The sequence below is a fragment of the Meles meles genome, chromosome 3 (assembly GCF_922984935.1).
Source record: "Meles meles chromosome 3, mMelMel3.1 paternal haplotype, whole genome shotgun sequence".
Classification (NCBI taxonomy): domain Eukaryota; kingdom Metazoa; phylum Chordata; class Mammalia; order Carnivora; family Mustelidae; genus Meles; species Meles meles.
Genome location: NC_060068.1, coordinates 115,769,517 through 115,795,069, shown reverse-complemented (window position 1 = coordinate 115,795,069; position 25,553 = coordinate 115,769,517). Strand labels below are relative to the sequence as shown.

Below are 25,553 nucleotides of genomic sequence, written 5' to 3'. Positions count from 1 at the left end.
GTTTTTGTATACAGGGGCACATAAGACAAGCCGTCTTTTCTCATGGTACTCATGCTCTAGTTTGGGAAGGGAGAACGTACAGCAGCCAATACATGAAGGAAAGTGACAATGGCAAGTGTTTTGAAGAAACAAAGTGGGTGAGGAGGAGGAGGAGATGGTGGGTGGTGAGGGTGTGGCATTACTAATTAAGTTGAGGGGTCAGAGAGGGCTTCTCTGAAATGGTGACCAATGAGCCAAGGAATTGGTATGGCAAGTGTGATCCAAACGTGAAAAAGCTGGGGGACAACAGTCACAACAGAACAAAGTAAAAATGAAGAAGTCCACAGAGAACACAGATTGAATATTTAGAGAAGGAAAGGGTGGCCAGGCCACTCACAGACCAGATCTTGTAGGGCTCAATATGTACCATGGAGGAGAAATATGGATATCATTTCCAGTAGAGCATTTGGGAAAAGATGAAGGCAAACTGAAAAAAAAAAAAAAAAAAAGAAAGAAACTATACTGATTTGGAATCTATTTGAAGGATGGATAACAAGATTTTCTAACTAACAGGGTTAGATTTTCAAAACTAACTAACAGGGTTAAGGCGGTGAAGTAATAGAATCAATGATGAGTCTCAGGTTTTTGGTTGAAAGGGGTAAACTGTGAGCCATTGTCAGGTAAGGTAAACTGAGATTTAAAGAATTAAAATTAAATTTCTTTTGGACTTGTTAAGTTTGGTATGTTCATTAGGCATTCAGGTAAAGAAGTGGAATTGGTAGTTGGATGTAGGAATCTGGAGCCCAAAGCCTACAGAGGGCAGGATATAATTAACCAGGCAAAGATTTATGTATGTAATATTTATTTTTCAAGTTAATATTATAATTTAGGCAATATAGTTTGTCTCAATGTAAAACACCTATGTTTTGACATTCTGAAGGCATATCCTATACTTTCTAGTATATGTATTTTGGTATATGTTTTTTAGTGAATATATCTTCTATAAATTACATCCTTTTTCTCTCTTCTATTAAAAGCCAGGAAATTCAGTAGGAACTAGAAAGTATCCTTAAGATTCTGGATACCTTCATTAAAGTGTGTTAAAACTTTGACAGAATGGATTACAGTTGATTCCCATTATGAAAAGGGAGACATTTTACAGGACCCAGATATCTGATAAATATTTATTAAATGTTGGTCATTAAAAGCCATATTAATTTTTTTACCAGCAATGTTTAGACAGTCATGCAGGGCACCCATAAGTGTTTGCTTTCTTTAGGGTAACAAGTTGTTACCCTAAATGTTAAATGGTTAATGTCATGTTGTTAAATGACAATAATCAATTATCAGCACTGTGAGATTTTAAGACTCAGACTTCAGTTTGAAAGGACATCTACTCTATTTTCTTCAAAGAAAGCCCATCATTTCTTCCAAACTTTTAAGAGTTTTCCTTGTCATATTGAGGGAAGTGGTGATGAGGAAGATGGAGATTTGTCAAAGAATACAATTCTAAGAGAAGGGACTAAATGACACTAAATTGATGTAGAAGAATACATGCACCTTAATGGGTCTATTAAAAACATTCGTTCTTCTATCATGTTTTCATTTTTTTTAGTTTCTACCTAACTTCAAATGTTTTATCATCACATTTTCCTCATTCCACATCTTGTAAAAGATGTAGTTTATCAGAACACTGAACTCTGGAAACTTTTCTCATCATACTTAATAACCTCGAAAGAATGACATTTTTAAATTGATATGAGCTTTAATTCTTATTAAGATGTTTTGCATTAGTTTTGCTATCATTTCTGACTCTGAAACACTCAAAACAATTGATTTTATCTCCAAGACCTAGTTGTTTTAAGATATTTATACTTTTTTTTGTTATTTCTTGAAGCATTTTATTATATGATTGAGTAAATCATCTCTCTTTTAAAACTCAGTTTTCCTTAAGTAAATCGAAGATGTGTTTAATATTCTCATAGTAGATATAAAAGCATTTAGAAAATTTGACAAGTTCCCAGAATCTTTTTTTCTGCTTAAAAACTACAAATACAGAGGGGCGCCTGGGTGACTCAGCCACTAAGTGGTTGCCTTCCGCTCAGGTCATGATCTCAGGGTCCTGGAATCGAGCCCCGACAGCAAGCTCCCTGCTCAGCGGGAAGCCTGTTTCTCCCTCTCCCACTCCCCCTACTTGTGTTCTCTCTCTCACTGTGTCTATTTCTGTCAAATAAATAAATAAAACCTTTAAAAAAAATGAAAACTACAAATATAGAAACATAGTCCTTAGAAGGACTCAGATAGAAATAGCTACAAGCTCCCTAAATGCTAGAAGAATTAACAGGGAATTAATGAATATTTTGAAATGTTTTAGACTGTGTATATTATTAACGGGTTTTAATAAGTGCTAATTTTAATATTTAATGATCTGTATTTCATGGGTAGTAATGCCTATAAAATATACATATCTTTTTCTATTTGCTTATACCATTCATGTTATAATTTCCATTAAGAGTACACATATCTCTTAGTTGCTGAATTACCCAACAGATAGGGGCACCTGGGTGACTCAGTCAGTTAAGCATCAGACTCTTGATTTTGGCTCAGGTCACGATCTCAGGGTCCTGGGATCAAGCCCTGCCTTGGCTCCAGAATCAGCGGGGAGTCTGCTTCAGATTCTCTCCCTCTCCCCCTCCCTCCACTCTTGCATGTGTGTGCGTGTTCTCTCTTCTCTCAAATAAGTGAATCTTTTTAAAAAATTTCCAACAAATTTACTTTATGCAGAAAGAAAGTAATGCATGGACTATGGAATCAAAAGACACAGGTTCAATTTTAGACTTTCTGCTGGTCACTTCTCTTTAAGTCATGGTTCCCATCGTTATATAAAATAGGTGGCAACACCCACTTATCCTCATTTGCCCCCTGCTTCTCATAATCCAGTTATGAGATATACATTAAAAAATCTAAACTGAGAAGCCCAATACAAATGGAAGGAACTATTTCTATTTTTATTTTTTTAAAAGATTTTATTTATTTATTTGAAAGACAGAAATTACAAGTAGGCGGAGAGGCAGGCAGAGAGAGAGGAGGAAGCAGGCTCCCTGCCGAGCAGAGAGCCAGATGTGGGGCTCGATCCCAGGACCCTGGGATCATGACCTGAGCCGAAGGCAGAAGCTTTAACCCACTGAGCCACCCAGGTGCCCCAGAAGGAACTATTTTTAAACAGAATGTAGTAATGTTTTCTGCAAATGTCATTGTAAAATTAGAGTGATTTGTGCGAGTGTTGAAAATAATTGGTCTTTGACTAATGAAAATCATACTTTAATTATAAAAGCCAGCTTAGGGGCGCCTGGGTGGCTCAGTCAGTAAAGTGTCTGACTCTTGATTTGGGCTCAAGTCATGATCTCAGGGCCGTGAGATGGAGCCTGCCTTCAGCTCTGCACTGAGCTTGGAGCCTCCTTAGGTTCTCTCTCTCCTTTCCCTCTGTCCCACCTCACCACTCGCCCCCCCACCTCATGTGCAGGCACTCTCTCTCTCTCTCTCTCTCTCTGTCTAAAAAAAAAAAAAAAAAAGTGATAAAATTTGTAAAAGCCAGTATAAATACAGCATGATAATTTCAAAGTAAAACTTTAAAATACTAAAATAGTAATAATTTTATAACAAGATACTTTTCACAAATAAAAATACTAAAAACAGAAATATAAAGTTAAAAATCCTGAAGGTATGATGCCTGTTTCCTCTTGGGTTATATACTACTTTTACTGTAAATGTGGTATGTGGGTGAGGTTTTCCTATAGTCCAGACTGATTTAACATTTTAAAATGTACCTCCAAGATTTTTTGTATTATGATTTATTTGCAAATTTTCACATTGTCTCTTCCTTTATTTTTATTTTTTTTAAGATTTTATTTATTTATTTGACAGAGATCACAAGTAGGCAGAAAGGCAGGCAGAGAAGTGGGGGGTGGGGGGCAGGCTTCCCTCTGAGCAGAGAGCCCGATGCGATGCAGGACTGGATCCCAGGACCCAGGGATCAGGACCTGAGCCGAAGGCAGAGGCTTTAACCCACTGAGCCACCCAGGCGCCCCTTGTCTCTTCCTTTAATAGTGTTCTTGATGTCCTTGCTATGGATGTATAAAATATATAAAATCAAGGTAAGAAATGGCCAGTCTTCAGTGTATAAGCACAAGAATCTTCAGCAAATGATAAATGGCCAGAATTTTCCAAGTGATCATTTTATTCCCAGTGGAAAAAAATAACAATAACTTTATGTTAAACGTATCAGGGATCTATTTCCAGCTTCCATTAATTCACTATGTCACATCAGGCAAGTTATTTCATTTCTTTCCTGTTGGAATCAAACCTAACTTCTGTGTCTCAAAACCTCTGTGATCTGGAGCGAATTACCTCGCTTTTCTGAGCAGCTCCCCCCTCAGTTTGGTCATCGATAAAATGAGTGTAGTAACAGTTATGTCTGGAATTGATGTAAGGGTTAAGTTGTTAGGCACAGAAATTCACATGGAAACAGATTGATGTAAGGGTTAAGTTGTTAGGCACAGAAATTCACACGGAAACAGATTGATGTAAGGGTTAAGTTGTTAGGCACAGAAATTCACACAGAAACAGTGGCGAAGGGCTCTCAGAAGAGACCTCACAAAATGGTTTTTGTTATCACAGCAAATATTCCAAAGTTGAAGTTCTAGTCTCCAGCCTGACAGGTTCAGATCTCCTTTATCAGTATAGGTCTTTAGATTAGACTCATAGACCAAGCTCAGGAGTGCCAGTTGGTAGCTTTAAATAGTCTCCATTGCTGGGTCTTCACTAATCTTCCTGACCTGTAAATGTTCACAGTGCCCACCACTCGCAATCAAACCTTTCTTTTCTCTACTCTCACTCTCTGGATATGTTTCTGGCTGCAAATACCACCCACAGCTTAACTCTCAAGGGTGTATCTCCAGCTGTGTCTTCTCCCTTGATTTCAGGTATTAGATACCTGCCTTCCCACTTGACATCTTCACTTAGAAATCTCATTGGCATCTGATCTTAAAAATGGCCAAAGCTCAACTTCTTCACTACCTCTTCCATCAAGATGCCCTTCTTGCCCCATCCAGGTGCTCAGCCACATAGATCCTGGAATCTCCCTTGGAGCTTCTCTTTCCCTCACTCCCCATCTAATCCATGAGCAACCCCTGCAGATTTGACCTTCAAATGCATCTGGAATCAAACCTCAGCTTACTGCCTCCTTGCTGCTCTCGTCTGAGCCAGCTCTAGCTCCCCCTGATAGTTTAGCTCTGGCTGACTTCTTCTTTGCCCCACTTTTGTCCCCTTCTATTCCATTCTTGCATAGCAGTTGGAATGATTAAGTTAAAATGGAAGTCAGGTTGTGTTCCTTCACCATTAAAATCCTTCTGATGGTTCACTTGGAAGAAAATCCAAATTCCTTTAGAATGGACTACACAGCTCTCTATGTGGCCAGCTCCCCTGATAGTGTTTCCCCTTCTCCCCACCTCCCTGCCACACCTGCTGTCTCTCCTTGTTTACTCCACTACAGCTTTGCTGTCCTTCCTGTTTTCCCTTCAATATATCAGGGCTCTCCTTCTTTCCCCTTGAATGTTCCCTCAGATACTTGCATGGCTCAGTCCCTCACTCAGTCCCAAGTGAGGGCATTTCTGACCACAAGTCCTACTAATATAGGTACGGTCACCTTAGCAACTCAGATGGTCTCATACCCAAATTTGGTACAGATGTTGAGACTTATATGCACCAAACATGCACCGAGAGAATGTGAACAGTTTATTACTCACATAATGGGGCTTTCTGGGAAGAGCAGGCTAGGGTCCCAAGGATATCCAAAAATAACTTCAGAAAGCTGGGGAAAGAGGCAGGTTTGGCTTTTACTGTGACAAGAAGAAGGCACCAGGGCAAATGGTCTTTTGCACGTGGGACTGCTTGCATACTTTGAGCTTCCAATTGCTGCCAAATAAAGGAACACTGGGTGATCTCATCAGCTTGCCCAGCTATTAGCTATTAGCAGTCAGTCATCAAGAATGAAGCCAGACTCCATCACAATGCTTATCTCATAGTTTTCTTTCACTGCTTTATTTTTCTTCACAGAACTTATTACCATATTACAGATTTTATATATAATCGTCCCTTATTCTCTCTTAATCTTCCCCTTCCCCTCTTATCTTCTCCTTCCAGGAAAGCAGGGAGTTCATCTTCTTCATCTAATGTTATACCCTCAGTACTCACTATGGTACCTGACACATAACAGGTGCTCAATAAAAATTCGTGGAGTTATTTTTTAAAAATGAAGTAACAAATAATAATGAGCCTCATTGCTAGGATACCTGTGTGCTCCTGATCAGCACAATCTTTCACTGGTCCCAGCCTGCCTGGTAAGCTCAGTTATAATCAGCAAGTCACATTCCTGGGGAGAACAGAGCTCCCTGAAGGAGTTTGGATAAATCAAAAGTTTGTATCCTTGCATGGAGGGAGTCAGACTGCTGCTGTATCCTGCTCACAGCAGAAATTATCTTGGTCATGAGCCCCTGAACTTTTCAGAACATTTCATTAATAAATCAGCTTAGTTGTGGCTTAGGTGTCCCTTTTTCTGGGTTTCCAGATCGAACTCTCTTTATGTCTACACAGCTCCCTTGTCTTTTTAGTTGTTAGCTCTGTCATTCAGGTTTAAGGCATGTCTTGAATAGGCTCTTGGAGCCAGTCCTTGTCAAATAAGGCAATTTGGAAATGTCTCTGGTCTGCAACATGGCTTTACCTCTACCCTTGAGCTCCATGGAGTGCTGCCAGGTTAGAAGACACTTGTTCAGAAGAAGTAGTTGAAGTAGTAGAAATAGTTCAGAAGAAGAGTTTGAAATAAGCCCATAGTGTGGTTGCTTTCTGCTGTGATACTTGAGATCACACAGCTCTTTTCAAACTATGATTTAGGCCTTAAAATGGTTTGTTGAACTGAGAGCTGGCATCTCTGAAACCATGACCTGCCAAACTCAGGCTGGAGAGGCAGCGTGGCAAAGACTTTTAGGGGCAGCTGGAGCCCACACCGTGCTAGCAGGGCATGTCTCTCCTTTTAAATACCCTCCGGCTCTTTCTCAAAAGAGGCCTCCACCCTGTCCCCGCCCCACCATTCCTTTCCTGCTGCAGTAGAAAAGTTTTGCTATTTTATGCCTTTTATTTTTTTTCTCTGACAATGTGTTTGCATTTAGTGTTACTTGGTACCCATTCTGTAATACCCAGCTGGCTTGCTGCCTTTATTTTTTTCAATATATTGATATTGGAGTGTCTGTGAAGGCAGCAAACTGTTGGAATATAGTTATTCTTACCCGTGGAGTGTGTTGCACACATGTGCATGTGTGATTATCAGTGGGTTTTAGAAAAAAAGAGGTCCTACGGAGAATCAAGATGAAAGGGTCATAAGCCCTATCATATGCTGTTACGAATTTCCAGTGATCCTTTAGTAATTAGACCATACTTCTGTTTTGCACATTAAGCAGCGAGTTACCGGAGGCAGATAGTTTCTGAAGGCAGAAATGGCTTGCCCCTTTGTTTTCACTGTTAATTTATATTGCTTTTCTGCATCTCTGTAAACAAACAAGCTTTGTTTCTGAGAAATCAAGGTTGATATAAAACCTGTATGTAAGCAGAACCTTCAGACTTACTCTTTTCATAGGCATATGAAGAGGCATGTAGCTTGGCTGTGTTTTCGATTTTCTGGGTAGGATTAAGCCCGTGCTCTGGAAGAAAAAGACTTTGTTTCTAGGAGGGCATTGTTAGAGGCCTGTGCATTTCAGCAAATGAATATGTGAATGTATGGCTCAGGAGGAGGAAGCTATAGTTCAAGCACTGCCTGGCATCTGGCAGCTGGAAAATGGCTCCTCCTCTGAGAACGCTTTGACAAAACAGGAGCCTTGGTCCACCGGGTGTGAGTCTTGTCCTGGTACGGACGTGGTCTGTCCACATTGGTTTGGATGGATGATACTGAAAGGCAAAGGGAAACTGCTCTACTGAAACCCAGGACTGTGGCATTTCTGTATTAAAAGGTCTGACTCATCCAGCAGATTCTCTTTTAAATTTCAAATGGGAGTTTAAATGTCTGGAGATAAAAATGAGTACTTTCTGTGTATTGTAAAATGGCTTACTCTATGTGTGTATGTGTGTGTGTGCACACGCATGCAAGTCTATAAATATTTAAGCGCTGACTATTGAATTATAAACTCATGTTTTGATGCTTTCTATTCCTAAAATCATGGGGGAAATACTTGGGAAAATAGAACATGGCCTTTGCAGGGTTTTGAGCTGTTTTTTTTTTTTTTTCCTCTCCTCTCTTTCTTTCCTTCCTTCCCCCTCTCCCTCTCTGTCTCCATTTCTTTCTTTGATTTGCCTTCCCTCTCTTTCTTTCTTCCTTCCACAAGTATGTTGTGAACATCTTTTATGTACCAGGCACTGTCCTAGGCAATGGAGCACCGCAGAGGAGAGAACAGGCTACAGCCCCTGCCCACATAGCACTTTCATTTTAATGTGTTCAAATTCTGTGTCTTATTTCATGCCTGTGACCTTGGACCTGAACTTCATATCCCAATGTGCAAAATGGGGATAATGCGTCTTATTTTCTAGGGTTGTCATGGTGATTAAAATGAGAAAGTACAGTAACCTGAACATGGGGGCTTAAAGATCTCCACTCCTTTTTCTCCTGCTATTGGGCTGCAAACATGTCTTTTGTTCTTGTCCCGCACCCTGTGGATTTCTGCATTTGTCTCCTTTTTCTGTGTGTTTCTATCTCACTTATTTTTGCTTGTTTGCTTCTCTGTTTGCTTGTATCTCTGTGTCTCAGTACCTGTGTCTCTGTGTACAACTGTGTGTCTCTGTGTGTGCGCCTTTCTTTCTTCAAGTATGTCTCTGTGTCTAGTTTATCTTTTTTTTTTTTTTAACTCTCTTTCTCACCCTCTGTGTGTGTGGTGGGGGAAGAGTGAGACAGAGAGAGAGAGCATATGTGTAGTGGGGGGGTAGAGAATAAGAGAGAGCAAGATCAAGCAAGAAAGAGCAAGCATCCATCCTTGTGTTTGCACTTTTGTCTCTACATCTCACTTAGTGCGTGGGTTTCTCTACGTCTCTGTGAATGTCTCTCACGTTGCATCTCTATCTGAATTGGCCTTAAATGAGACAAATCATTACGTGAAGTTTTTTTTTTTTTTTAAAGATTTTATTTATTTATTTGACAGACTGATCACAAGTAGGCAGAGAGGCAGGCAAAGAGAGAGAGAGAGAGGAGGAAGCAGGCTCCCCGCTGAGCAGAGAGCCCTATGTGGGGCTCGATCCCAGGAACCTGGGATCATGACCTTAGCCGAAGGCAGAGGCTTTAACCCACTGAGCCACCCAGGTGCCCCTACATGAAGTTTTAAAAGTTACACTTTTCTCACAAATTTAATTCTAGATGAATATAATTGTTAAATGTAAAGAAGGGGGCACCTGGGTGGCTCAGTGGGTTAAGCCTCTGCCTTCGGCTCAGGTCATGATCTCAGGGTCCTGGGATTGAGCCACACATCAGGCTCTCTGCTCAGCGGGGTGCCTGCTTCCTCCTCTCTCTCTGTCTGCCTCTCTGCCTACCTATGATCTCTCTCTGTCAAATAAATAAAAAATTAAAAAAAAATGTAAAGAAAAAGATAGTCTGTTGAGTTTTTTTTTTTTATGTTGGATGGGAAAGGAGATTTTTAATCACAAAGTAAGTAAAAATATTAACCAAAGAAAAGAATAATATATTTAATTATAAAAAGATTATTCCACGTGTTCTTGCCAAATTAACATTTTAAATTAAATGAATTCTTAGTTCGTACATTGAAGAAGTATGATGTAAATAAAATGTCCTTTTAATACAATAATTTTGGCAACAAAATCATAAAAATTGATAACTATTACGTTCTTGGAGGGACCTATCTGAATGAGTTGCAAAGATTTATAGACAGGATGTTCACTCAGGTTTCTTTATATAGGTGAATATTGGGAAATAAGGTGGTTATCCAAAAATAGGTGATAGTACATAAATTGTGATATTATGATATGACAGTCATATACACATGAAAAATCCTGTTTCTGACACTTAAGAGCCAATACCTTAGGATAATGTTCAGAATATAATATTAATAAAGAAGAATATGTAGCTCGAATGCAGTGTGATTGTAACTTTTCATTACATGCATGGTTATATGAAAATAACGTTCGTGTAGTAAGATTACAGATTTTTAAATTCCTTTTAAAACTTTCCTGTGCTTTCCAAATTTTCTATGATGTGCATGCATTTCAAAATCAGAAGAAATATACCTTCTCTTTTTTTCCCATAACAGTAAAAAATGAATCAGTTCATCTTTTCTCATACCCCTCAAAGCATGATCTTCTGGGTTTGTTTCAGAAAGGAAGACCAGTGGTGCCTGGGTGTCTTGGTCAGTTAAGGGTCTGAGTCTGCATTTAGGCTCAATTTGTGATCTCAGGTCCTGGGATGGATCCATCAGTGGAATCGTGCTCAGGAGGAACTCTCAGGATTCTTGCCCTCCCCCCTACCACGTGCTCTCTCACTCTCTCTCTCTCTCTCAAATAAATAAATTTAAAAAAGTAAAATAAAAGAGAAGACCATAAAATAAAGATATTTTAAGAGTTACATAAGTGGATTTGATATTTTTAGACAAAAGCCTTACTCTAGTATTGATAATATGATTTTATCTATCAATCCAATAATTTTGGGATGAATTATTTATCCTCATTTAGTAAGCTTGTCTGGCTGTAGCACACACCAGGCACCCAGGCACCACTGGTCTTCCTTTCTGAAACAAACCCAGAAGATCATGCTTTGAGGGGTATGAGAAAAGATGAACCGATTCATTTTTTACTGTTATGAGAAAAAAAGAGAAGGTATATTTCTTCTGATTTTGAAATGCATGCACATCATAGAAAAGGTTAAAGTCTGTGGAATTTGGTTTATAAACACCTTCTTACTATTTTCTGGAATGCGCAACACATTTTGTAAGTAATGATACTTGCTGAGACTCATCTCTGACCTGGAAAGGATCCAAGAGCTATACTATATAAAAGATTGTTCTCTGTTCAAGCAGAATAAATCCTAAGATTAGCAGCACTACTGTCTTATACAGAAAAACGATAGCAGAAAATCCAAGAACGAACTCCATGACAGATTGGTCATATCCAACATGCCCATGGGAGGTGGGAACTAGTACACAGCTGCTCCTCTGTCTTGAAAGGAGCTGCTTGTATCTTGAGTGAGTTTTTTTCTCTGTCTGCAAAATGTTTACCTTCAACGTTGCTGATGCGGGGCTAAGGAAATCAGCAGCTTGGAGTCTTATTTTCAATATATCCACACTCTTGCTTGCCTCCTAGTTTATTTTTTTAATTTAATTTTTATTTTATCAAATAAGGAATTCTATAGTTTAAAAAAACCAAGTAGTACTTTCAAAATAAAGGTAACCCCCTGCTATGAATACCTGATCTCTAGAAGTAAACCCTCTTCATTATTTTAACATATTTTTGGTTGTTATCTAGTCACATATTTCTCAATAAAATACATATGTTACTAATTTCTTGATTTTTTAGTTTTAATTGTCATCTCCCTGGCTTCCTACTCACTATTCTTACAGATTGTTTCTTTTCCCTCTTTGGCACCAATATAATTATCCTGATAATCAGGTTATTTTAAGTTATTATAAAGAAATTATAATATGTACATTTTATTCACAGCTGAGGCACATCATGTAATTAAAAGATCATTACCATTTTATTTTTTCAACTTTTCATTTCTAATAATTGCTCCTTAGAAAATTTGGCTTTCTAAACACCCAATGAATTAGGATCTAAATGAGTTAGTATTGAAATACTCTCAAACTCTCCATCGCAGCTGAAATTTCTCATTATAATTTAACAGCACTTGGAGTATTTTTAAGTAATTCTGTTTATTTTTTTTCTTTTTTTAAAAAAAGATTTTATTTATTTATTTGAGAGAGAGAGTGAACGTGAGAGAGAGCATGAGAGGGGAGAAGTTCAGAGGGAGAAGCAAACTCCCCACAGAGCTGGGAGCCCGAAGTGGGACTTGATCCCAGGACTCTGGGATCATGACCTGAGCCAAAGACAGTCGCTTAACCAACTGAGCCACCAGGCACCCTCGTTTATTTTTTTCTTGAAGACCATCCCCCTGGATAGCTTTAAGAATCAGCCATTGTCCCACCAAATGTGAGCAGTATTCTGATTTCTGTCACTACAGATTAGTTTTGCTCTGAGATCAGAGCAGAAGAGTTTAATGATCTCACCATTTAGTATTCATACTTTTCTGTAACACTACTGTTTTCAGTAGATTCCTCAACCCCAGACTGGTGACTGTCTGGATGGACTTCTCCAGAAAGTTAGTCTCTGGTATCTGCATAACACGTAGCGAGGGTGGACGCCCAGATGCATTGTCTATGTTGGAATATCTAAGGGTGCAGGGGCTACTTAGACATTTTCAACCAAGCCTTCTGCCTTCCTCATTCTTTTTGCTGCTTCCGTAACACCTCAGAGCATGTTTTGTGTTCCCACCTGCAGGCCTTGATGCCAGCCTTTCCCACTGAGTTAATAGATAAAGATCTTTCCTTTAAGACTGAGAAGGAACTGAGATAAAGAATGTGCTCAGTTGTGTATTTTTAATTATAAGTGTCAGGGATATTGATTTTTATTGTTGATGTATTATTATTTCTTGTTAATTTTATAATTATTTTTGGCAAGGATGGGAGTCGCTCAGGGGGAATCATGGATTTATCATAACTATACTTATAGTATCTTCTTACTCTAATTCATACTATATTCTTACTCAATTTTTTTGGTAAATATAATTGACATTTAACATTATATAAGTCTTAGGTGTATAACATAATGAGTCGATATTTGTGTATTTTGCTAAATGCCCAATATCACACATAGTTATAAATTTCTTTTTCTTGTGTAGAAACTTTTAAGATTTACTCTTAGCAACTTTCAAAATCAGCCTAGTATTTTTAACTGTACTCACCTTGCTGTCTATAACATTCCCACGACTGACTTATTTTATATCTGGAATTTTGTACCTTTTGATCTCCTTTACCCATTTCACCCTCACCCCACTCCTTGACTCTGTTGTCTGTATCAGTGAGCTTTAGATTGGGGATTATTTTGAGTTTTGTTTTTGCTTTTGTTTTTAGATTTCACATATACATGAAATCACATGATTTTTGTCTTTGTCTGATTTATTTCATAAAGCATAACACCCTCAAGATCCATCTGTGCTGTTGTAAATGGCAATATTTCCCTTCTCTTGGCTTAGTAATATCCCACTCTGTGTGTGTGTGTTTGTGTGTGTGTACTACAATTTCTTTGTCCATTCATATGTTAGTGGGCACTTGAGTTGCTTCTGTGTCCTGGGTACTAAATTATGCTGCAGTGAACATGGCAGGGGCGGGGGGCAAATATCTTTTCCACTTATCCTTCACGTAAGTGCCCAGAAGTGGAATTGCTGGATCACATGGGAGTTTTATTTTTTTTTAATTTTTTATATATTTTTTTAAGATTTTATTTATTTATTTGACAGACAGAGATCACAAGTAGGCAGAGAGAGAGGAGGAAGCAGACTTCCTGCCGAGCAGAGAGCCCGATGCGGGGCTCGATCCCAGAACCCTGAGATCATGACCTGAGCCGAAGGCAGAGGCTTTAACCCACTGAGCCACCCAGGCGCCCCGGGAGTTTTATTTTGAATTTTTGGAGGAACCTCTCTCCTGTTTTCCACAGTGGCTGTACCAATATATATTCCCACCCACAGAGCACAAGGGTTCCCTTTCCTCTGTCCTTGCCAACACTTGTTATTTCTTGTCTTCTTTTTAAAATAGCCATTCTAACAGGTGTGAGTTTCTCATTTTTGATCAGTGTATAATTCATGTTAACATAGTGCCTGCTGAATGTAGAGTAAAATATAGTTCTATTTCTCTAATTCTTAAGTATCAGTCAGAAGAAAAAATGTGAGAATATTGTACATTTAAAAATAATATTTATAATTGCCAGGTCATAGGGCCTGGTGATGGGTAGTAAGGAAGGCATGTATTGCATGGAGCATTGGGTATTATACATAATGAATCCTGGAGCACTACATGAAAACCTAATGTACTGTATGGTAACTAACATAACACAATAAAAATAATAATATTTATAAGCAGTTGTGATAATATTTGCAAGTCAAATATTACAGGGATTAGATGATATCAGTGTATCGTTTATCCTATGCTAGACCCTGGGTTTACCTATATACTGCAGTATACAGGTGAGAGAGGTATTCTCATTTTTATAGGTGGATAAATGGAGAATCGCAATGGTATTCAACCTTTTAGTTCAAAGTTGTATAGACAATAAGTAGTAGAGCTAAGAGTACAAACTCAAGTATATTTTATAATTTTTTAAAAAGTAATGCTTTTTTCCTGAAATATGCTTTCTTCCTTACCTGATCTCTACCAAAATAAGGCTTTCGTAATCTGGAAGGTAAAGATCTTTTACCAGATATGGGGTAATAAGAGGTATATTACTCTAGGCCAGTGTTACCAGATATGGGGTAATAAGAGGTATATTACTCTAGGCCGGTGTTACCAGATATGGGGTAATAAAAAGTATATTACTCTAGGCCGGTGTTACCAGATATGGGGTAATAAAAGGTATATTACTCTAGGCCGGTGTTACCAGATATGGGGTAATAAAAAGTATATTACTCTAGACCGGTGTTACCAGATATGGGGTAATAAAAGGTATATTACTCTAGACCAGTGTTACCAGATATGGGGTAATAAAAGGTATATTACTCTAGGCCGGTGTTACCAGATATGGGGTAATAAAAGGTATATTACTCTAGGCCAGTGTTAGTTTCATTAGCTATTGTACGTGGTTCAGCAACAGAGTTAAACGTGATTTTTTTTTAAATTCCCTTCCATTATTGCATATGTGCAACTTACTTCTGGATATTTGCCGATAAAGTCATAGTAATGAAAGAAAGAATGGAGAACTGGAAATAATAAATTACAAGTAAAATCTTTTCTTCTAACAGAGAGAAGGAGAAAAAGATCATCAAGTGCGTTTGGCAGTTGGAAATGGTGTACGGAGTGATGTATGGAGGGAATTTTTAGACAGATTTGGAAATATTAAGATGTGTGAGCTTTATGGAGCTACTGAAGGAAACATTAGTTTCATGAATTACACTGGAAAAATAGGATCCGTTGGGAGAACAAGTTTCTTTCACAAAGTAAGTACAGTATTTTCCTTTCATAAATATATTGAGGTCAGTTTACCTCTCTTCTAGACTTCCTGTTTATAAATTACGGTAAATACAATCACCTTTCCTTTTTCTTTTCTTTTTTTTTTTTTCTTTTTTAAGTTGAGAACGTCTATAAAGTCATAACTTCTAGGTGAACCATAGGTTATAAAAACCTCAACTGTCTCCCAGGTTTTCCTGTATAATGTGGGGGATAATGATACCCAAGTGTTTTTTGTTCTGTCCTCAAAGTTAATAAGAATATATAAAAAACAAGCAAAGTTTCTGATACATGTCAATTTGACTCTTTCCATTTTTCCTGAGTCTTTTCAATCCAGTGTTTCGGCTTACACTTCATTTTTATATCACTCAAAAATTATGTCTATGTTTCTGAGGTTCCTGGGTGGCTCAGTGGGTTAAGCCTCGGCCTTCAGCTCAGGTCATGACCTCAGGGTCCTGGGATCAAGCCCTGCATCCGGCTCTCTGCTCAGCAGGGAACCTGCTTCCCCTCTCTCTCTGCCTGCCTCTCTGCCTGCTTGTGATTGCTCTCTCTGTCAAATAAATAAATAAAATCTTTTAAAAAATTATGTAGAGGTTTCTAATAAACCAAGATACCACTAAAATCTTAAAAGCCACCCCAAAAAATCACTTACCTAGGAGTAAAAGACTTCCAGCTGATTTCTCAGTAGTAACCATGGAAGCCAAAAGAACAATGTCTTCAACTGCTTTGGAGAAAGTAATTGTCAAAATAAAGCTTACACTGAACAATATTTTTTAAAGAATAAAAGTGAAATTAAAGAAAAGTTTCTAAATTTATATAGCACAATGTTTATAAACTCAAGTGGAAATAAACAACTCCAGAATCATAGTAGGATATTGTATTATAGCTCTTTCAGTATTTGTTAGAACAAATAAAATAAAACCTTCAATGCTGTAGAATATGTAGTAACAAGTTACTTGAACTAACAGACATTTATAGGATACTGCATCTAAAAACTGCAGAATATCCTTTCTTTTCAAGCACTTATGAAACATTCACAAAGAATACTGGGCCACTTAGGGAATTTCAGCAAACTTCAGAGGATTAAATGTGGCTTATGTTCTCTGACAGCAGTTTAATTAAGGTAGAAATAAATTTTTAAAATGACAGGTAGGTCATCTATATATTGGGTTATAGAATATCTGTAAGTTTCTATGAGTGGACAAAAAATCATTATTAAAATTGCAAAATAATTTGAGATGGGGTGCCTGTGTGGTACAGTCAGTTGATTCTTGATTTTGGCTTCAGTCATGATCTCAGGTTGTGGGATGGATCCCATGCTTAGGCTCCACGCTTAGCGGAAAGTCTACTGGTGGTTGTCCCTCTCTCTCCCCTTCTGTTCCTCCCACTGCTCGGGCTCTTGTCTGTGCTATCTCTCTGTCTCAAGTGAATAAATAAAAATAAATCTAAAAAAAAGTAATGGGAGCTGAATCAAAATTAAAATGTTACATTTCAAAACTTTGGACCTACATAAGAGTGGTTGAAAATTTGTGAGCTAAATATCCATTTCTGGGGGTTAATTAAAAAGCAACTGAAATAAACTCAAAATAAAAATAAGGAACTGATCAAAAACAAAAATTAAAGAAACGGGAAATAAACATTTAGCGAGAAGTATCAGAAGAGAGAGACATATAATTTTTAAAAAGTAAAGAAATAGCTTCAAAGCTGGTATGAATTTATCTCGTGTTTGGAACCTAGAGAAGGCGCAAACTACTTTTAAGATATACTCTTTGGGATTTTGAGGGTCTTATTGACCTCTCAGAAGTGCAGCTGCATTCTGAAAAGTAATTTTGGGAAAGTAAGTACTGATATTTATTGAGTTTTTCAGTCCTTACAGTTAATTTTCTCAACTCATTGCACTGGTACCATTAAGAATTTCATATTCGTATTAAAGCTCCTTAGTGAAGTGAGTCATTCCCAAGCAGTCATCCAACAGGAGTACGTGAAGAGGATTTGTATTTTACATTATTGACTTGACCTCATTATAATTTTATAACATCTTAAATTCCCTGTCAGACTGTAATACTGTCAATAAAGCAAGAAGTCATTGTCCCCAATTTATTTGGAAAACTTCTGATTTTCAACTTATTTTATTTTTTTTCAGTTTGGAAATGAAAAAAATTGTACCTGGTATCATATGAATTCAGTTATATATTTTCTCATTATTATTGTAGTATGCATATATTATTGTTTTGTTACATACCAAGTCACCAGAAAAATTTGGACCAATAACTTTCATAATCATGTGGAGAGATCTGATAAGTCCATCTCTCAAAAACTTCTATGAACCTAATGGAAGCTTCCACTTACCGTTTCACAGACAAATCAGCATCTAAACAGAGATAGGCTGTTAATAAAAAAGGAAAAAGATGAGGCATCAACACAAAGTTCCTGCGTCCCAAATGTCCTTGCTGTGTGCTGTACTTACCATTTAAATGTATGCAGCCGAAAGAAATGTGTGCCATATAAGCCCCCAGAGCAAACACTAAAAAATTTTGTGACAGCATTTGAGAGACAAACCCAAGTGACAGTTACAGACTGGCTTCTCTACACCCAGGAATGATAAAATTGGGAGAGAACAAACATGAAATCCCTAGAAGAAATAGAACTTGAAAAAAGAAAAGAAAAGAAGTCTTAATAAAAGGTAGCTGACAAAAAAATATAAATACACAGCAAAATGATAAGCCCTATAAAATGACTAGGGAATATTTAGTAAAACAATTTCCCACGGATTAAAAAATTGCAATAATATTCTCTTTAAAAATAAAAGCTCAGGGGAGCCTGGGTGGCTCAGTCATTAAGCATCTGCCTTGGGCTTAGGTCTTGATCCTAGGGTCCTAGGATGGAGCCCAAAGCCCTTCTTTAGGCTCCTTGCTCAGCAGAAGCCTGCTTCTCCCTCTCCCTCTGCTGCTCCCCCTGCTTGTGTTCCCTCTCTGTTTGTCAATTAAATAAATAAAATGTTTAAAAATAAATAAATAAAATAAAAGCTCAGTGGGACACCTGGGTGGCTCAGTTCCTTAAGCCTCTGCCTCCAGCTCAGGTCATACTCTCAGGGTCCTGGGATCGAGTCCCACATCAGGCTCCCTGCTCTGGGAGCGTTTGCTTCTCCCTCTCTGCCTGCTCCTCCCTCTGCTTGTGCTCTCTCTTTCCCTGACAAATAAGTAAATAAAATCTTTTAAAAATAAATAAGAGCTCGAAAGTCTGGATTTCAAGACCCTGAGATTCCATGACCTGAGCTGAAACCAAAATTCAGATGCTTAACCAGTTTAGCCACCCAGGTGCCCCCGAAGGGATATTTTTGAATGGCTGCAAAAAGAAGAAAGCAGGAAGTGTTCCTTTTAGCTAGAGTTAGTAGAGTATGTGACTGAGCACAAGGGAAGTACAAGGGAAATATAAATTAACAAAAGGAGTTGAAAAGTAGACATACTCAGTTCAAAGGAGAAAAATAAAAGGGCCTAAGAATGAAAGTATTGCAGAGATGAGCACCACATTAGAGGCTCTAAACATTGTTAGGAAGCAAGATGGTTGGGATTAAGGAGTCACACAAACATAATAAAAAGAATAAACAAATAAGAATATAAAATAAATGAGAAAGATTGATTTTGAAAACATATACAATCATCTGACATCCACTAATTGGTGTTTCTGCAAGAAAAAAAAAAAAGATCAAAAAGAAAAAAAAATGATTTGGGCACCTGGGTGGCTCAGTGGGTTAAAGCCTCTGCCTTCAGCTCAGGTCATGATCTCAGGGTTCTGGGATCAAGCCCCGCATCGGGCTCTCTGCTCAGCAGGGAGCCTGCTTCCCTTCCTCTCCCTCTGCCTGCCTCTCTGCCTACTTGTGATCTCTGTCAAATAAATAAATAAATAAAATCTTTTTAAAAAAGTTTAAAAAAAAAGAAAGAAAAAAGAAAAAAATGATTTGAAACCTAATAGAGGAAAACTTCCTTAAAGACTTCAGTCTTTAGCAATAAAGCACACTATGTTCTAGGGGGAAAAAAAAGTACAAAATGACCACCAGAAAAATATATACTGGTAAAATTACTGAACATAAAGAACCATAAGGAGAAAACAAAGATTGTACAAAGTGTAGGGTAAAGATGGGAATCATCTCAGGTATCTCTTAAAACAAGAACTAAACACTCAAAGCCAGGAAAAATTAAAAAGTAAGGAAGGTATTCACCTAAGAATTTTACTTCTGACTGAGTTGTTCTTTGAGTAAAAAGGCAACAAAGAAATATTCTCAAAATTTTAAGAATTCAGAGAATACAATACCCCTATATGTATAAAAAAATCATACATCTTTATAAAATTCACTCAGTGGAAATATCCAGTCAACCTGAAGAGAAAGCAGATTTTAGAAATGAAGAAATCGCCTTCAGTTAAAAGGTTCGATTGAATCCATTTAAATACAGAAGATTGAAGAGCTCCAAATTATGTTTGTAGATGGGATGGCAGTATCAGTCCTGAAAATATAAAAATACAGCGCTAACTACGATGGAAATTGGGTGGGAGGAGAGGAGGAAATACAGGTACTAATTTTCTCATCTTTCATAGTATGTACATAAATAAAAGGATATAATAAGATAGCTTCAAATTTCTGTAAACTTATTTATTTTAAAAGTAGGCAATTTTTATGGACCAGGAAATTTAACCAGCAGTGCAGTTAGGCAATAATCTCCATGAGACCACCGTCACTTCTCACAGCACTTGCCAGTTTTGAAGTCCCGACAACCCACTTGGGGTTCGATGATTCGCTGAGGACTCAAAATTTACCAAAAGCTGTTACGCTTGTAATTATTATTATTACATCTAAAGGATACGGATTAAAATCATATGGAGGGAGAAGCAATAGGGCAGAATCAGAAGGACACCAAATGCAAGGCTTTTAGGGGTCCTTTTATGTGGAGTCAGGATGGCATTACTCTCCTGGAACTGACATGTGACCATGTACATGGAGTATTGCCAGCTAGGGACACTCACCAGCCTTGGTGTCCGCAATCTTCTTTGCGGCTCCATCATTTAAACCTATTTGGTTGCTTGTGAGGCTGACCTCTTTCCCGAATCCCTCAGAAGGTCAAGCTGGGAGACCCCAAGTCCCCACCCCACATCATGTTATTCATGTGGCTCAGAGACACTCAATCTGAATCATACTGTCACTATGTCGATGCCAAAAGCCCTTAGGCTAACACACAGAGCCTTGTTGGCCATGACATTGCAAGGCATAGAGAGACTCTCCCAGAAGCTGAGAGTGAAAGCCAGACCCCTGGGTAAACTGGGGTTAAGGTTAAATTCTTGATGCCGCAGGCACTGATTTCCCTCTTGCTAAAGAAACACATAATTTAACTTCGGTTCCATTTTCTTTGGTTAAATTCAAGGGAATTAAATTGATTGCATTACTTAAAATGGTGTGGTATCATTTTTTATAGATTATTTTATTATTCAGTTTCCTACCTTTCTCTCTATCAATTTAAACACACTTGTAATGATGCTTGTCAATTGCAATCCTTTATATAGTCTATTAAAAGTTTTTTTTTAAAGATTTTATTTATTTATTTGACAGAGAGACACAGCGAGAGAGGGAACACAAGCAGGGGGAGTGGGAGAGGAAGAAGCAGACCTCCTCCTGCGGAGCAGGGAACCTGACTTGGGGCTCGATCCCAGGACCCTGGGATCATGACCCGAGCTGAAGGCAGATGCCCAACGACTGAGCTACCCAGGCACCCTATTAATTTTATTCATCTTTTCCCACTTATTTGCTCTATATTTATTCACTTTGTTCCTCCTCCTCTTTGTCTTTCTTCTTCTATGTGTTCTTCCTTATTATTTTTTTTGTATTTTTAGATGACTGTTTTCTAGTTCACCTTAATGAGAAAGCTTGTTTAATTGATTGGCAAAACCTCACTTTTCTTATATATGAAAGGAAGGGGTGGGGTTGAACCAATCTGCAATTTTTCCTCCCAGAATCACCTCTTAGTGGATAGGTGAACATGACAGGAGCAGGGTAGCTGGAAGTATTCAGGGACAAAGAGAGATTTCCAACTAGGTTGTTTCCCAACTTGATGAGCATGTTCTAACAAATTTGCTATCTCACAGCACAGAAGTACTGAGTGTTAGTTTAGGGATGTAAAGGAGAAAGGCCTAGGGAAAAGTTCAAAGTCAAATAGGCATCTGATCCCTTTTTTAAGGGATTGTAAATTAAAATGAAATTCTTGTCTTCATGTAGTTGAAACTTTGGTTTTATTAAAACTTTCAGGGGATTTTTTAAAATTTTATTTATTTATTTATTTGAGAAAGAGAGAGCATGAACAGAGGGAGAGAGGGAGAGGAGAGAGAGAATCCCAAGCATGTGGGGCTGGATTTCCAAGACCCTGAGATACCATGACCTGAGCTGAAACCAAAATTCAGATGCTTAACCAGTTTAGCCACCCAGGTGCCCCCGAAGGGATATTTTTGAATGGCTGCAAAAAGAAGAAAGCAGGAAATGTTCCTTTTAGCTAGAGTTAGTAGAGTATGTGACTGAGCACCGGGATGTTTGATACTGCTCGTGCCTGGGTGGCTCAGTGGATTGAGCCGCTGCCTTGGGCTCAGGTCATGATCTCGGGGTCCTGGGATCGAGCCCCGCATCGGGCTCTCTACTCCGCGGGGAGCCTGCTTCCTCCTCTCTCTCTGCCTGCCTCTCTGCCTACTTGTGATCTCTCTCTCTGTCAAATAAATAAATAAAAAATCTTTAAAAAAAAAAAGAATAAAATTAATGTTTTGCTAAAGTAATGTGCAACATAAAATGAAATGTAAGTAAATGCCATCATATAAGTGCTCTTTACTAATGCCTTCAGTTTTGATTTTCAAATATGTATTTAATTTTTATCAGAAAAGTTTACTTTTTTTGGTACATCTGCTTTCTAATTCTTTATTTCAGTTGCCTGAACATAAACTCTGCCACCAGTAGATGTCACTGCACAAATAAATATTTCGTTATTGTTTTTGTTGTTTGTTGAATTTTGTTTTTGCAGCTTCTTTTCAGTTATGACTTGCTAAAGTATGATTTTCAGAAAGATGAACCCATTAGAAATGAACAGGGCTGGTGTATTCATGTGAAGAAAGGTAAGATTCTTGCGTTTGACCATGCCTTTTCAGGCAAAAGTTTCTGAATTTCTATTTAATTACTACTGAATTTAGAGAAGAAAGAGTAGCTGTTACGGATATGTGATGAGATTTATTTGGAATATCAACCAGGTAGAATAGTTTCATTATTAGGTATTAGGGATCCCAGTTGGATCACTCAGATGGTCAGTTACTAAAACCTAAAATGGATTATTACTGGGATCCTTTTTATCCTGATCCACTCTTCTAGTTGTAACAGTAGTGCTAATGTCCTCTATCACCAAGATAAAATGTAACAAAGAATGCCTTAGTTATCACTCTAGGTATAGTGGAAAGTTAGGCAGGCTTACATTTATATCTGGGCTCTCGTCCTTAGAAAATGTACAACTTTGGGCAGACCACTCGAGCTGAGACTCATTTTCTTCATATGCAGAGTTGACAATATTTATTTTGTGAGGTTCTTGTTGACCATTAAATGAGGTGGTGTGTGCAGAGTCCTACAGAAAGCCTGGCATGTGGTTTGCTACCCACCTGCTGCTTTTCTCCATCTCATTTCTCTCCTCCACCAAGGTATTGTTTCTGATAATTTTTGGTTAGACAATTAACCTGCTGCTGCATATGATCAGTCTAGAGATTTCAGTGTAGATATGTGCACTTGGAATTGTTTAGAGATTCAGGCTGGATAATCAGGCCAAAATTACTTTTTACTTTTTTCAGAATATGCTTAGGCTACATTTTAAAGATGAATTCATTTAAATCTTAACTTCAAATGTGGAGATAAAGGTTGTGAACCTGGCTTGTTTGTGTGTTTTGATAGCTGGAAGCTTGGAAAGAATATAAGCCTTGTCTATTAAAAAACAAATCGCCCTGTCCTCTAAATTTCAAACCTAAGAGCATTTATCAAATATCTTCCCCTAATTCGGGTCTGTAAGCTGTGTCCAAGAGAAAAGCCAATTCTAAAAAGATTGTAAAGACTTTGTTTATTCACACCTTTCTAGTGTATTTTATTTTGTTTTGTTTATTTAAGATTTTATTTTTTTTAAGGAATCTGTGCGCCCAACATGGTGCTCAAACTCACAACCCCAAGATCAAGAGTTTCATGCTCTACTGACTAAGCCAGCCATGCACTCCTGGTGTTTTATTTATTGCATTTAGGACAGTATCAACATTGGAACTTGAGTCTCAGAACTGCTTGTACAAACTCCGGGTTTCTTAAAAAAGCAGATTGTCCCTGGGCACCTGCGTGGCTCAGTCGGTTAAGCGGCCGACTGGATTTTGGCTTAGGTCATGATCTCAGGATCCTGGGATTGAGCCCTGTTTGGGCTCTTCACTTAGTGGGAGTCTGCTTGAGGATTCGTTCTCACCCTCTCCGTGTACTCCTCCCCTGACTTGTGCTCGCACTCTTTCTCTCTCTCTCTAAAATAAATAAATAAATCTGTAAATCTTTAAAAAAAAAAAAAAGCAGATTGTCCCTAAACATTTGCTTTAGTGTTCTGTGATTCTCATTATAAATTACTCAATATTTTTTCCATTAATGATACTGTATCTTGCATACATTTGCCTGGAATAATAGATAGATGAAGAATACTATGATCTTTTTAAGCATTTGCAATAATTTGTCAGGGAAAAAACTGTCGACCTGTGTCTTGAAGAAGAAAAACAAAGAATATAAATTCTAAGGGGAACATGAGAGGCTTAGAAATTTCTGCAATAGAGGGAATGTAACTGAAGGAATATGTGTTGGAGGACAGGCTTTGGAGTCAGATGAACTCAGTTTATAAAAACCCATCTCAGGGGCACCCGGGTGCCTCAGTCAGTTAAGCATTTGAGTCTTGATCTCAGCATGGAGCCTGAGGCTTTAAAACAGCAACAACAAAGCTCATCTCCCACATTTGGTAACTGTATGACATTGGGCAAATTACTATATCTTTCTTGGTTTCTTTACTGTAAAATGAAGATGATATGAGGGCCTGTGTTACAGGTTTGTGATGAGAATCAGAAAAATACAGTGCTCAGAATAGTGACTGGTCCCCAGAAAGCACTCAGGAAGTGTAACAATGGTGATGACGATGATGATGAAGGTGTCCATGACAGTGACAATGAGGGGCCTCTGCAGTAGCCAACCAGACTTGGCTTGGCCAATGGCATATGTGCCTGTGGAAGCCAGGATGTCCAGCAGGAGTGGGAGCAATGAACATTGAATAATGTTAAAATGATATAATTGGTTTACAGTGTTCTGGAATTAACCCCATATGAGTAGTCATGTGGGCGTTGCCTCTGTTTACAGGGGGGCAAATGGAGTCAACAATGGCCTTGGGATGTTCTGGAACAGTGATTACTTCTCCCCTTTGTCTTCCACACTTCTCATAGAAGTAGATTTTTATCTTGCAGCTTACTGGGCAAAATCCTGATTAATTTGAGTAAATCTGATTGAAAATTTGTTTCAGTTAATGTGTCTACATATAAAGAATACTAATAACTTTCATGCCTCATCTCTTGCCCATTGAGGATTTCCACATAACATCCTATAAGAATAAAACATTTTCTTAAGCTTCTATTACCTTCTAGATCTGAGATAGTATTGAACAGAAACCTTGTTGCTAAATCAAGGACTTGAATTTGAGTTGTAGGTCCATTCCTTTCAACAGTGTTGGACTTCAGTAACTTACTTGACCCTTCTGAGCCATGGCTCCTTCCTTGTGAAATAAGGATTTTAATTATTATTTTTAAAGGATTTCTGTGAAGAATAAATAGGATGACAGTTGCAAGGGACTCATGGGGCTTGCTGCATAGTAAAAGCCTGATAAATATTGCTTCTATCATAATCTTACTAAAACTATTATTATGGTTATTTATATAGTTTAATTATTATCAGTGTTAAAATCTATGGAACTTGAAAAAATGGTAGCCTTTGGTCTATCCACCCAGGATAGGATGTAAAATAAATTTAATATGCCTTTGCCTGCATTCGCTTTCCTTTTTGGTAGTTTTTCCAAAGTGGTTTGTGTTGGTGGCAGTCTGTGAAAGGGTGTGTTGGATGCAGGATTCAGGCACCCAGGATAAATATCAAATATAATAAAAATCAAGTTCAGGGGAAGAATATCAACACTGGTTGTGTTGGTC

The 25,553-nt window shown here is 38.0% G+C and overlaps 1 protein-coding gene across 5 annotated transcripts in view; it reads left to right on the top strand.

Moving 5' to 3' along the window:
* SLC27A6 (solute carrier family 27 member 6) overlaps positions 1–25,553 on the top strand; it is a 96,509-nt gene that overhangs the window by 33,191 nt on the left and 37,765 nt on the right. For all 5 annotated transcript variants that reach the window (XR_006817642.1, XR_006817640.1, XR_006817641.1 and 2 more), the window contains 2 exons: positions 15,086–15,280; positions 22,340–22,430. Coding sequence is in view for 2 of the 5 variants with exons in the window: in XM_045998789.1 (XP_045854745.1) it covers positions 15,086–15,280; positions 22,340–22,430 (286 nt within the window). In the remaining 3 variants the exon portion in view is untranslated. The remainder of the gene's footprint in view (positions 1–15,085; positions 15,281–22,339; positions 22,431–25,553) is intronic.